Source organism: Heliangelus exortis, chromosome 2 (genome assembly GCF_036169615.1).
Source record: "Heliangelus exortis chromosome 2, bHelExo1.hap1, whole genome shotgun sequence".
Classification (NCBI taxonomy): domain Eukaryota; kingdom Metazoa; phylum Chordata; class Aves; order Apodiformes; family Trochilidae; genus Heliangelus; species Heliangelus exortis.
Window position 1 is genome coordinate 129,785,907 of NC_092423.1, and position 13,847 is coordinate 129,799,753.

At 36.6% G+C, this 13,847-nt stretch overlaps 1 protein-coding gene across 4 annotated transcripts in view; it reads left to right on the top strand.

The window, feature by feature from the left end:
* VPS13B (vacuolar protein sorting 13 homolog B) overlaps positions 1 to 13,847 on the top strand; it is a 425,857-nt gene that overhangs the window by 263,816 nt on the left and 148,194 nt on the right. For all 4 annotated transcript variants that reach the window (XM_071738035.1, XM_071738039.1, XM_071738037.1 and 1 more), the window contains exon 31: positions 4,720 to 4,923. In XM_071738035.1, coding sequence (XP_071594136.1) covers positions 4,720 to 4,923 — 204 coding nt within the window. The remainder of the gene's footprint in view (positions 1 to 4,719; positions 4,924 to 13,847) is intronic.

Genomic DNA, 13,847 nt, shown 5'->3' on the forward strand with positions numbered 1-13,847 from the left:
TACTGAAGGTGAATCCAGGTACCTCAACCACTTTGCCTTTTGGGACACTTGCTATGCAGTGTCTTCAAGATAATGCTGATGCATCTGGCTGTACAGAACAAAACACAACAGCAAGTCAGGGGAATGTAGTTAAATTGTTAAACAGATTTCTGTAATCTTTGAATGTTATTTTAAAATTAAAAGCTATGTGAGTACAGACATATGAACAAAATAGCATCATTTGCTAATTGATAAAGGATTAAATGAAGGAGGTTTACCATACTCAGTTTATATTTGTCTTTAGTAAGAACTTGCTGGTATCCAGTCCAGCATATGCTGCCAGCAAGTGTGGAGCTTGGGCTGAAATTCAGTTCTTCTGAGCCTGACCTTTAGATGGGAGGAGGAGCAGCTGCCAATAAAGTCAGTCATATGTGGCATAGTTCCTGGGGAAAGGAGGCAGAAATGGTGAGAACTGGAGTTTACTGCTGACAGCATTTGAGAGCCTGCTCTACTGACCCAGACTAAAATAAACTGCTTCCAACATCCCAGCAGTCATAAAACAGTATGTTAAACCACAAATAAGTCTCCCTATGGACACATGGCAGGGTGGGGAGGTAAAGCTGAGGTTACCCTTAGGGGAAGATACGAAGCTCACTCTGTGTGTCAGAATGTGTACTCAGGATCGTGTTCAGAATTTTCACAATTTCTCAGGACCTTCCCTTCTAGCCAAAGGATGTCTCCTTCTTGCTTTTTGCAATACCAGTGTTTTCTTACCTGCTGCTTTTCTGATCCCATCTTTGTTCTTCCTCCTGTCCACTCTTGCACCCTTCTTTTTGCTCCTTAACTTACCTTTCTTCTTTCCATCTTCCTCAAAAATGAATGTTTTTCGTATCTAAACTGAGATATATCCAAGCCTTCTATCATGAACAAGGCTCATGCTACAGGGTTTCTTTTATTGCTAGATTTATGCCTCTGTGTGTTCTCTGATATCAGGGAAGTTCTGTTTCTCTCCCAGTGTCTCAAGCATTTGATTCCTTGCCTGTGATAAATAGGCACCTACCTGCTGTAATTAAAAAGAAAAATTAAATTGGTAAGATGATTCCTGTCGGGGTTTTTACTGATAGAAGCTTAGCATTTTCAGAGGCCAGTGTTGTTATCATAGATGCTCTAGGTTTACCACATTTTTAGTCAATGCCCTTCTTAACACTTGGAGCATTCCACTTCAAATGGATCTGTGCTCCCTTGTTTCCCTAGGAATCAGCTCTTTCAATGTCCCCTGTTCAGTATAACACATCTTCTTGGCCTTGTCAAGGAGGGTAAGTTATTGAATTAAATTCAGAAAAAGGCAGTTAAGGACCATGAGGTCAATGATAAATATTACTGTGATTTCTACACTAGTTCAGTCACATCTCATTCACAGGTGAGGGGCTTTCAGGCTACAGGTGGGCTGGGACTCCAGAAGCTTAAGAGGAAGCAGTCCTCTTGCATAGCATCTGTATCCAGATGGAATAAGAGGGTATATATTGGGTATATACACCAAGAGGGTATATATTGATCAAAACTGATGGTTTGTTATCTTTTTAAAAATTGAATTGCAAAAATCTTTTCCCACCAAACAAAACTGTTAATAATTGAAATTTGGGTAGATAGGTTTGTCATCTTGGTACCCAAAACCCAAAATCAGTGTGCACAGATCTTGTAAGTGCTAGCAAGCATTAGCTGTTGCATGTAAAGTCCTTGAATATTTCTTAATCATTACATGGTGAGTAGTCCTTAAGTGTCATTTTCCTGGCTATCTTAGCTTTTCGTAGGTCTCAGATGAGCTATAAGTGAAATGATTTAACTTTACAGCAGGTCTCAGAATTATGCCTATTCAGCAGCATTTCTTAACTTGTTCAACATGAGCTTTTTCTTACATAAACATACAAAAAGCCTGACCCAGACTAAATCAATATAGAAAAGAAAAACAGTAAAGCTGTGTTTCCTGGTACATGCTTATGGTCATCTTTAGTTGCTTATGATCTCACTGTATTATTGACCAACTGTATTCTACACCACCTGCTGAAAGATTCAGATGTGATAGCAAAGTTGTTTTTAGAAGGGGGAAGCAATTAAAATCATAGCACCTACAGTACCTTTCAGCTAGTAAAACAGTGTTTTTGCAAGGGGTAGAGTAGTCATTACTTTGGCTTACTCTGTTTTCTTGATTTTGTCTGCTACAAGGATTTTCAAAGTTGACCAGGGAAGAAGGCTGTGGAGTTCATACATAGCACATACACTTAAGATTAGGCCAATTTTGCTGCAGTTTAATTTCTTTTCATCCTTCTAGGAGGTATTCAACTAAGTTGGGGGAACACTTAGAAAAATAGTTGATACGGAAAACCAGAAATGAGTGCTTGTGTAAATGGTTGTATGCAGATAATTTATTTGGGAAAAGGCTGTGTTTTGATTCTTGTAATAAACTGGCAGGGTGTACTTTCTGAAAGCAATAGTCAGCTTAGTCAAAACATCAGTGCATTAGTAACTAATCCTCATATTCTACATGTTGATGTAGAATACACATTTCTTGAAATGGGTAATCTATAGAAACACAATTTGTTTGCATGTATATTAAAGGTGGAATGTAAAGGATCAAAGGAAGAGATTTGTGTTATATTAAAAAGATTGTTGATAGTGGGAAGAGAATGAAAATGCAGTTTTTATATCAGCATGAAAGTATTAAATTGTGATATCCCAAAGCAGTACAAACATTATCTAGTCCTTAGTATTTAGTAAATTAATTGGATCAAATGAAAAAAAAAATTGTTTCACAAATCATATTCCAAATGCAATGCGCTAGTACTTTGTATCTTTTGCAGCATCTAAAAATGTCTGCCAAAGAGTGATTACATTAGGTTTTATATTTAAATCAGGAAATTTATGAGGGGAAGAAAGCCAGTGTCACGTTGAGGAGTTTCAGATTGGCACGTAAATCCCCATTTTCTAGGAATTCAGTTCACAAGGTCATGATTGTGCTGACCAAGCCTAAGGAGTATAGTGCTAGGTGCAGCTCACTGCAAGTTCTCCAGCACTTCATAATGAAAAAACCTCTTAGAGTGACATTCAGGAGAGAAGAACTGGTTGTTTAAATGAAATTAGTATTCTATATATTCAATATTTTTCATTAAATGCATCATTCTGTGCTTTGATTTCAGTAATATTTCACAAAACATATATTCCGATATTTACTTGCAATAGACAAATAAGCTATCATGTTAAAAACAAACAAACAAACAAAAAAACAAATGCAAAAAAACCAACACAAAGAGAACTGCATTCATATTGATGAAGCAATGCTTAGAAAGAATAATAAAATACACAGTTGTTGTGGTTAGATCTCTCTATGTGGCAAGTTGACAAATACATTCTTGAGTTTTAAGAAACCACATTAATTTTGAAATACCACTACTGACAGAACAGATTTTCAGTGTATTTGTGCTAAGCATTTAGGAAAGTTATAGGGCTACTGAACAATGCCATCCCAGTGCCTCACCAGGAATTACTTGATCAAAATGGATTTCCTGCTGCTCACATGCCTCTGTGGATAGACACAATTAATTACTTAATTGCTTTTTTTTTACTCAATTAATTAATTGCTTGCATACTCCACTGGTGACAGTAGCAATGGTATTTAGCAGTATCAATTGTGTTTGGATTTGGGCAGCATTGGATTCATACTTTGAAATAGGTTCCATACCTGTACTTACAGTTTGCATTTGGTGTGTGCATCACAGGTTGAAATGCACTACTTTAATCTTTATTTTTAGGTTGTTAGCATCAGTGATTAAATAGATCACAGAATTATTCACTTCTCTGTGGAAGCAGCAGTAATACACTAAACTACAATTCTCACATAAGATCTCAACCTAAAATGTAGCAGTAAATTGGATGGCATATGCAAATAAGATTAAACTTGAACTCAGATGTATGAAATCAATAAAAGTATACTGTAATTTTTTGTGATAGTAGATTCAAGGCAAAAAAAAAAATCAGATAATCCACTTGCTTCCTTTACTGGCTTGTTTTGAAAAACAGTGATAAGTTCAATTGAATATATTTCATGAAATCTAATATAATAGAATTTAGCAGAACCCACAAGTCGTGTGGTTCACTAAAATTTATATTCACCAAAATTTATATTTTTTTCTCACTTGTCAGAAAAGTTGTACAGAAAGTACTGTACTGAAATTCCATGTTAAAGAGACTGTACTGTTTCTCTATCAATGGTGGAGCAACTGTCTCACAATAAAGGTTTTCATAATACTAATATGTGGATGCTCTTTTTTGGAGACTTAAATGTGACATCCTTTATCTACCCAGTAGATATGAATTACTCGTTTCCTCATAATTCTGCTCATGTGGACTTGATTGAAAGTGCAGTTACATTCAGTGGATTGATCTCTCTGGTGAATCTGGATAAATTTTGGAATATATTTATTTGCATATTTGCATATCTCATTTATTTGCATATCTCCCATTGAATTTTTAGAAAAAAGACAGCTGACTAATTCTGAAGACCTGGACTTGAAACAATGCATAGATGCAATCAACAATGGCAAAATTGATACATAAATTTTCTTCATTTTTATCCTAATGAATATCTGATTTGCCTGATTTTAACCTGTGCTGTTTTTTTGGTTTTTTGTTTTTTTCCTTTTTTTTGTTTCTTTTTCTTTTTCTTTTTTCCCTTTGGCATTATAGGAGAGCACTGAATCTAGGAATACTTCGAGACCCTGGGTCAGAGGTTGAAGACAGACAATATCAAATAGATCTTCAGTCTATAAATATTGGTACTGCTCACTGGAATCAGCTGAAACCAGAGAAGGAAAATGGAAAAGGAGGGGTTTTGACAGAGAGTGAAAGAAATTCTCAAAATCCAGCGCTTGAATGGAACATGGCCAGTAGGTAGGAAGTTTTTTTTAACGTTTTTTTAATAGAATTACATAGCAGAAAAACTGCAGATGTCATTTGCAGTGTATCTGAATCAAATAATTTTGTACTGGTTTTGCTTTACATTACAAGCACATTTCCAAGGAGTTTTGGATTATACATTTGAAATGCATATTACTATTGTTATACTGTAGTAACTGTCTAGTTATTTTGTGCCTTTGTTTCCATTATAAGCTCTTTTCTGAATGAATTACTGTATGTCCATAAAAATAACTCCAGGGCTGAGACTTTAGCTTCTTGGTCTACAAGCAATGGGAGGTTTTGGTTTTGGTATTTTTTTTAGGGGTTTTTTTAATCTTTTGTTTGTATTTTTAAAAAGCTTGAGTAAAACCAGCTTAGACATTTCTAAGCTAGAGGAGGATAAAGTAGAACATTTCCTATTGGTTCTGAACTGTTTTTTGCACTTCTGTAACTAAAACCAGATGAATTTTGAGAATGAGATATTTCAGCTGAGTCTCCCTTATTGTGTATTGTATGATATGTGCACCAAAAAACCCCATCCTCTAGTAAAAGAAGGTTGAAAGATAAACCATGCATATACTTGCAATGCATTTTAAATATTAAAAATTTCAAATACAAATTTGTTTTTTTTAAGTGGTAAACAATGAAAAATTGACATCTTAAGTTTTAGTATACTTTAAATTCCGTACAGGTGGTTTGAAGCTAAATTTTCAGGCTCTGTAGCAGTCAGGCTTCTCTTTGCAAAGTGAGATGAATAAGATCTGATGGCCAAGAGTAATAATTAACTGGTTCCTTAAATAAGATTCCTGTGTTAATTGAAGAGTAAGTTCATTAAAGGGATAAAGAAAAGGCAAAAACTGAACTATTGCTGATTTTTTAATTTTTTTATTTTTTAATTAAAAGGGAGAAGTGAGCAGACTCTGAGATTTTTCTAAAGTGAGGCAAGGTGGCATGGCTTCTAAAGAAGCCATGTGGTGGCATGCAGACTGACCAAGAGAGCAAATAAGCTCACTCTGGAGCACATTTTGGGAAAAGATGTGATCAAGATTTTAAATTCCACCTTACCACTGAAAAATAGAGGGCAGGAAAAGGAGATATAACTGAAGGAATAGTAAAACCACAAAAAGTGACAGAACAAATAAAAATTTAAACACAGTGATAATATTTATCTTCATTTGTAAGATCACCTGACTTTTTTTTAACTAATATAATTACTTAGACAATTTTTCTTTTCAAAAGAAACAAACAAAAAAAAGTCCTTATCTCAAAGGACTTCTGGCCAATTTGCAAGTTGAGCTCAAGTAGCAGACACTGAGGAACTGGCTTTTCCTTTCCTTCCCATGACAACTGAAATCACATTGCCAGCACACTTTGATCTCAGCTTTATGGCTTTAGATTTTGATAGGAAATTTGATGGGATTTCTGAAAACCTATTAAGATAAGACAGAGGGAAGCCACTATTAGAGATAACCTGAGTTCTTTTTATTTCTCTTAACTTCTTGGACATCCTTCTTTTCCTCAGCGGTCTTCCAAAATAGAATATGTTAGAATATTCTTAACAAATAAGTATGTTTGGTTTGAAATTGCTTTTAAATTAATCTTATATTTGGGGTTCAATTTAGATCAGTTTTAATTAAATACATTAGTTTTTTCCTTCTGGTATGCAATACTGTATTTTAATTCCAGCTCCAATTTTTTTAAAGAAAAAGTCAGTATGAGTGTTCCTTTGTCTTTTGGCTTGAAATTTTACACATTTACTACAGTTCTTTTCCAGGATTTTTGCTTTTTTAGTTGGCAGACATTTTAACTGCATCTGGGTTTATTTTACGATCTGTGGAAGTGGTGTGCTGAGAACTGGAAGAACCTGCATTGAACTCTGCCATCCACTGAGCTATTTCCAACATGCACCAAAAGGTGCTGGCTGCATGGTGTTTTACATGGTGCTTAATGTTTTAAGGGTTAAATTTATCTTAAAATTTCCTAGAACTACCACAAGCACTTAATTCTTTGACCTACTTGTGATACTATTTTCTTTTTTAATTCTTTCAGTTTCTTGAACATGTTTAACCTGGAACATAGTGAATTATTTTTACTGAGTTATTTTAGGGTTAGTTTCTTTGTTTGGTTTTAATATACTTTTATTTATTTTTACATATCATTTAGAACAAGTGTTATGGTTTGTTAGCTGCATTGGGTTTTAAGATTCTTTCTGGAGACCCATTTTCCTCATTTTTTTAATTCTTAGGCTTTATGTGGTGCAGTATAATATCCAACATCTGTCCAAGTATTTCAGTTAGTTTGCAGAAGACTTCAACACAGATAGCAGCCATTCATTTTCCATTCCTATTTCTAAAAGCATTACTACTTTTTTATTTTAATATATTAAATAATTGGGAAAAAAATCTCAAATACATTATATTGTAATTCAGTCTACAGGGTGAAGATTTGATCTTGTTTTAAAAATTCACATGAAAACCAAATCATTCTAAATATAAGATATCATGCAAACATATATTTAAGTGCTTTTGACATAACTTGTAATTTAAATGCTGTAACAATCTTTACACAGAAAGTAAATCCTTCTGGTTTTTCCACCATTTTTTCTGCAGTTTAGTATTTCTAGTACTTTAATGTCTCATGGGTTTGATTTTTTAAAAAACTTCTACATTGTAATTTGGAAAGCAAACAACTTTCTTTGACACTAAGTCTTGAATATTTCAAGGCCTTTAGTTTAAAATTCTTCAAGAGGGCTATTGGGAAGAGCTGGTGTGATGCCTTCTATGCCTCTGCAGGTCACTCCACAATAAATGAGGGGTCTGGAGTGCTCTGGTGGGGTAGATGCCCTCTCTCAGAAAAAAAAAAAAAAAAAACCAACATCCAAATGCTGTGCTGTACTGAGGATCAGGGATCATAACTCTTCCCATTATGAAATGTTTGTATTTCACTGTAGATGTTATAAAAAGCTCCCTAATGGTGTAATATATGAAAAGAATACTGGAAACAGTCAGACAGTTCTAATAAGGTTATGTACAAATGAAACCTGTCCACGTTTATTCCCTATACCAAACAGCATGTGGGGAACTGGGAGTACTTAACCAAGAGAAGTTTTATTGATTGAAAACTGCTTTTACAGCTTGCAGATCTCCTCCTCCCTCTCCCTCCTCTCAATGGAAAAAACAACAGCCCTGAAGGAAATAAAGAAATATATCCTCTCTTGAGGCCTCGCCCCCGTCCCTGTGCAATCCTTCCCCAGCTCCCAGCAGCAACTTCTGCTTCCTGCAGCTTGAATAAACTCTGTTTAAAAAGAAAAAAATTAATTGAGCTTAAAAGCATTACTTCTCTGTGTGGTAATGAATTGAGTGTGGCAATATACTGCATTACAGTTCTGTCCTTGGCATACCACCATCTGGAACAGCTCTCTGCAACTCTCATTGAGCATGTCAGGGAGCCAATGATCTGTTGTACAAAACTGAACAAAATACCAAGGATCCTCAGAAAGGTTTCCTGCAGATTTTTCTTTGAATAGTTTTTGTGGTCATGCTTCTTGGGAAAGTTGAAGTGCAGCTTACTAAGTTCTCATAAGGAATACCAGGAAAAAAGAGATCTTGATTCATATGTAGGGAAGTAGGGGCATTGCCTGTGAACTTTTTGAAATAAAATGCAATAAATTTGTGTTCAGTCCTGTACTTCAGTTGCTGTGCTTGAAGTCGTGCTTGTATTCATATTGTAGAAGGTCTTACCCAATAAGATGGAGTGTATTATTTTCTTTATAAATCCACAGCAAAGAAATATTGCTTAGCATTCTTAATAAGATGAAAATTAACTTTACTGAGGCATAATTATTTAACAATAGTCATTCTGTACAACCAGATGGTGTACGTTTTTTTCATTGTATAATTTTGGTCATTAGATAATCCTCAAAATGTTGCTATTTTGTTTCACTGTCTTGCAATGTGTCTTTCCAACACCTCAGAAAACTGAAAGGTTATGAACCTTCTGCCCACTGGGAGATGGAGGTCTGAGGCATGATAATGTCACTAGTAGTTGGGTATCCAAATACAGTTGTGGATCAAGGATTAACTGATTTATACAACTATGGGAAACCTGCAAAGGAAAAATCTTTCCTAAGTTAGCATGCTAGCCAACATGATATCTCTGGTTTTGCATGCCTTATAGTACTAAAGAACACTATTTGATTATGTGGCCTGTTCCATGCTCAAGACTTGGATTTTTGGTTTTTATTCAAGTGATAGAATTCTTGGGGAGGACTTGTCTATCTGTAGATAGTAAACTTTTATGACATAGAAAACCTCTTGATTGTCATTCATGTATTGAATTTATATGATTTTCTCCCTTACCTGTGTATTTTTTTAAGCAGGTAAGAGCTCAAATTCTAGATTCAGTAAGTTGTTGTTAAGAGAAAAATTGCAATTAGAATAAGGCAAACATTTCCATGTTTCACATCTAGTTTTTGTTTAGCTCTTACTGGCCAGCATTTTCTGCTTTTTTTTAATTTTTTTTTATTAGGTTTTCCACATAATAAGGCCAATTTATAGTTCTTCTTTGTGCAATTTCATAGCTTATCCAGTCTCACATCATTGCACCTCCTAGATTAGTGCAACATCATCTCTTTGGCAGTCCTTCCTCCTCGTGTAAATTCAACATGCTTCTGAGTGGGTGTAATCAAATACTGATGAATTCATTTGATGTAATCAAATGTTGTTTCTTTGAATACAAAATTCTGTTCTTCACATTTTTTTCTCTCTTCTCCCCACATGTTTTGTCATATTAATTATTATATCTGTGCTTTCTGGTATTTCCAGACTTCTGTGTCTACCCGTATCCCGTTATGTGTCTGCTTTCATTTGCTTTGAAACATCTACACTCTCTGCTTGTCAGATCTCATCATAGTGGTTACCAGAGCTGCTACATGTAATTTTTGAAGAAGCACTTTCTTGCTCATGCCTAGGTTAGCCTATATGTTATAAAGGCACTTGGTGTGAATGTGCACAGACTTACTGCAATATCACCTTGCAAATCCTTCCAAAAAAATTCTTTTTTATTATACTGTAATATAAAAACTCCTAAGACAGCTTTCAGGTTGCCACTGTACGGATATCATTACCTATGATGCTGTTAGTTGTTCACTTTTACTGTCTGTGAGGGTGTTTTTTCTTGTACTTAAATCGTAAGCCTTTGAGGACACAGATCACTTTGGTCTTGTGCTTTTACAATGTGGATCTGTGGTCCATAACCAGTGTTCATGTTATTGTGCAGATACAGCCCAAATTCAGCACACCTCCAGGCCTTATCACAACAGCTTTACTGCCTTATTGCTTTGCTTTAGCATGTGGTGTTTCAAATGTGCTGTACTTTTAAGTGTAGATGATCAACTACTTTAACATATCTAAAAGTACTTGCTTTTCCTTTTTTTCCAAGACAAATATATAACAGATGCATAAATGAACCATGGAATGAATGTGCTGCAGACATAGAGCCATCATTACGCTCTTCACAATCAAGTTTTTTCATAAGCTCATGTGGTGTACACCTGTGTTAAGTTAACAGTGCACTTAGGTGCAGTGTGGAAGACTTAATAATTCAAAGTGGAATTTGTTTCTTTGGTCTTTTTGTGCTCTTTCTCATATCCTCTCCCTTCATTATTTACTGTGCTCTGTTTGCCTTCTGTTTGTACTTACAATTATTTTGCTAATACTTGATTTGGCTGAGCTTCAAATTCACCAGCTAGAAATGCAGAAACTAGTAAGTTGAGTAGGACAGGGATACAACATAGTAATGATTTTTGTAAAAAGTAAAATAACACACGAAATCTGTAGTACCAAAACAGTTATTTAACCCAGTGTACTTGGTCAGTTAAGAAATTAAGAAATTGGAATACATGCTAACTGAAAAATAATTTGAAAGATGATTCAAGAGAGCCAGTCTCTTCAGGGTCTAGGATTCCAGTAACTTGCTTTTACAGCTCTGCTATATATATCAGCAGTTTTATATCACGTTATATAGAACATTCTGTATATAGAACATAATGTATAGCTGTATGTTTTTTCATAGAATTGTTCTGCTACTTAGCTCTTTCATTTTCCTCACAAACAAAAGCATTTTTTTCTCATCCTATTGTGAAGGGGAAATAGGAATTGGGTAGAAGACCATCTGGTTTAAATTTAAAACTAAGGTGATGGCAGGGAGAGAAGCATTTGTAGAGCTGGCAAAATCTAAGATGATTTTTTCTGTTGAAGGTGTACACTAACTATTGACAGATCTTCTTTCTAATTTGGGGATCGAAGTAGACTTCAGAATTTTGCTTTAAAAACCATCCTTACAGACCAGCAGATCTACAGCTTAGGAAAATGCTTTTAAAGTTTTCTCAGTCTTAGTAATTGCCTTGCTCTGAAGTATCCTGCATACAACTTAGAGCAGTGTGCATCCCTCTCAGCAGTGTAGAGAAAGTTTATTAGACTTGTGTTCAGTAAATAGAAGTTCTGCTCTGTTGCATCCGCTCTTGACTTATGTGCACTGTTGCCTTGAATAAGTTTGAAGGCTTCAAGGCCAATCTACATCTGACAGTCTGTATTCCCAACTTTCTGTCATCATTTCATGCTTTCTACATGTTTTGAGGACACTTCAGCAAATTGCTAGTAGAATGTGTAGCATCAAATTGAAATTGTGTAAGCAGTAATTTGTCATCTATGGATTTTTAATTTTTTGAACTTGACTGAATTACAGTCATGTTATGACTGTAATTAATGACTGTCTTTTTAATTTCTTTTTTTCCCTAACTCTTGGCCCACATGCCATCAGCATTTGAAATAGTGTCATTTTCAGCAGAATCTGGCATGGAGATAAATCTTAAGGACTTCTACATAAACTTACTTCCTTCTTCTACATGGCAGTTCAGTTCAGTCTCTCGTGTTGTGATAGATATTTGTATAATTTAGTGTATAGTTTTAACTTGCATTGTTTCAGAGCTGATAAATTTCTGTTTTGTAAGCATAGGAAGTCTAGCCTTGGGCCAGTAACTTTTTGATTATTTCTGTGGTGAAATGCAGGTACTTAGCATTTCTATAAATAATGATAGATTAAAAAGTTATCAAAAACTATCTTGATGGAAGGTTCTCCCAAGATTTTGAACTCTATCCTCTTTCAGGAGCTGAATAACATCTTGAGCTCATTATCTTTTTTCCCCTGATCTCAGGGGCTCTCAGATGGCATTTTGTGGCAATAGTTTATTTGACCTGACCCAGATGATTCTGGCTATTTGGAATGTGTTGTCATAAGCTATTACTGGTTCATCTATATCGGAGCTGTGCCCTTAGGCTTAGTATTTTCTTAAAACAGAAAAAAAAAGAAACACACAGCTTGAAAAAAAAAAAAATGGCACAAATATTGGCAAGCAAATGGTGATATTTGGATGAAAAGGTACTATCTCTGAACAGCCAGTGATGGAAGCAGTGCAGAAATTATTTCACCACAGACTTTTAATGCATGAATTCAACTATAATGCAGACTTAAGGACACCTGTTCGTAGCAGCTATTCCCATAGCGTTCTCCTGACAAAGCTGTCAGCCCAGGCCTCAGACAGGAGCACTCTGTGCTGGGTTAGGAACTTCTGGAGGGCTGGGCCCAGAGTGTGGTGCTGAACGGTGCCAATCCAATTGGTGGCAGCTCACCAGTGGTGTCCTGCAGGGATCAGTGTTGGCCCAGTTCTGTTTAATATCTTCATCGGTGATTTAGATGAGGGGATTGAATCCACAATTAGCAAATTCACAAATGACACTAAGCTGGGGGAGAGTGTGGATCAGCTGGAAGGGAGGAGGGCTCTGCAGAGGGACCTGGACAGACTGGAGAGTTGGGCTGATTCCAACGGGATGAGGTTCAACACGGCCAAGTGCCGGGTCCTGCACTTTGGCCACAACAACCCCATGGGGAGCTCCAGGCTGGGCACAGAGTGGCTGAGAGCAGCCAGGCAGAAAGGGACCTGGGAGTCTGGAGTGACAGGAAGCTGAACATGAGCCAGCAGTGTGCCCAGGTAGCCAAGAAGGCCAATGGCATCCTGGCCTGGATCAGGAACAGCGTGGCCAGCAGGTCCAGGGAAGGGATTCTGCCCCTGTACTCAGCGCTGGTGAGGCCACACCTCGAGTCCTGTGTCCAGTTCTGGGCCACTCAGTTCAGGAAGGAGATTGAGGTGCTGGAGCAGGTCCAGAGAAGAGCAAGGAGGCTGTGAAGGGATCCAGCACAAATCCTGTGAGGAAGGGCTGAGGGAGCTGGGGCTGTTCAGCCTGGAGAAGAGGAGGCTCAAGGGAGACCTCATCACTCTCTACAACTCCCTGAAAGGAGGGGGTAGCCAGGGGGGCAGGTTTGGTCTCTTCTCCCAAGTAGCTACCAGTAAGACAAGAGGGGTGCTAGGGGAGGTTTAGGTTGGATATTAGGAAGAAATTCTTCAAAGAGAGGGTGATCAGGCATTGAAATGGGCTGCCCAGGGAGGTGGTGGATTCTCTGTTCCTGGAGGTTTTTAAGAAGAGACTGAATGTGGCACTCAGTGCCATGGTCTGGGAACCACAGTGGCCGTGGATCAGGGGTTGGACTTGATGATCTCAGAGGTCCTTTCCAACCTGGCTGATTCTGTGATTCTGTAAAGTGAAGTGCATCCACTGACAAGTTTGAAAAATTCTGATAGTAAAGTTCATATCTTTGTTCAAATTATTTTTGTCTGGTTCATTAAGCAGTAAAAGCAGCAGTGTCAAATATTGGACTTGTCTACCTGGAGATAGTTTGAAAAGTCAAATATTTCAGCATATATTTTCTGTGAAATGAAGGTAGATGTTCACCTTCAGAACTGGAAATAATGTGATCTGTAATGGTGATATTTCATGCTTATTGAGGTAACTATCAAATGCTAA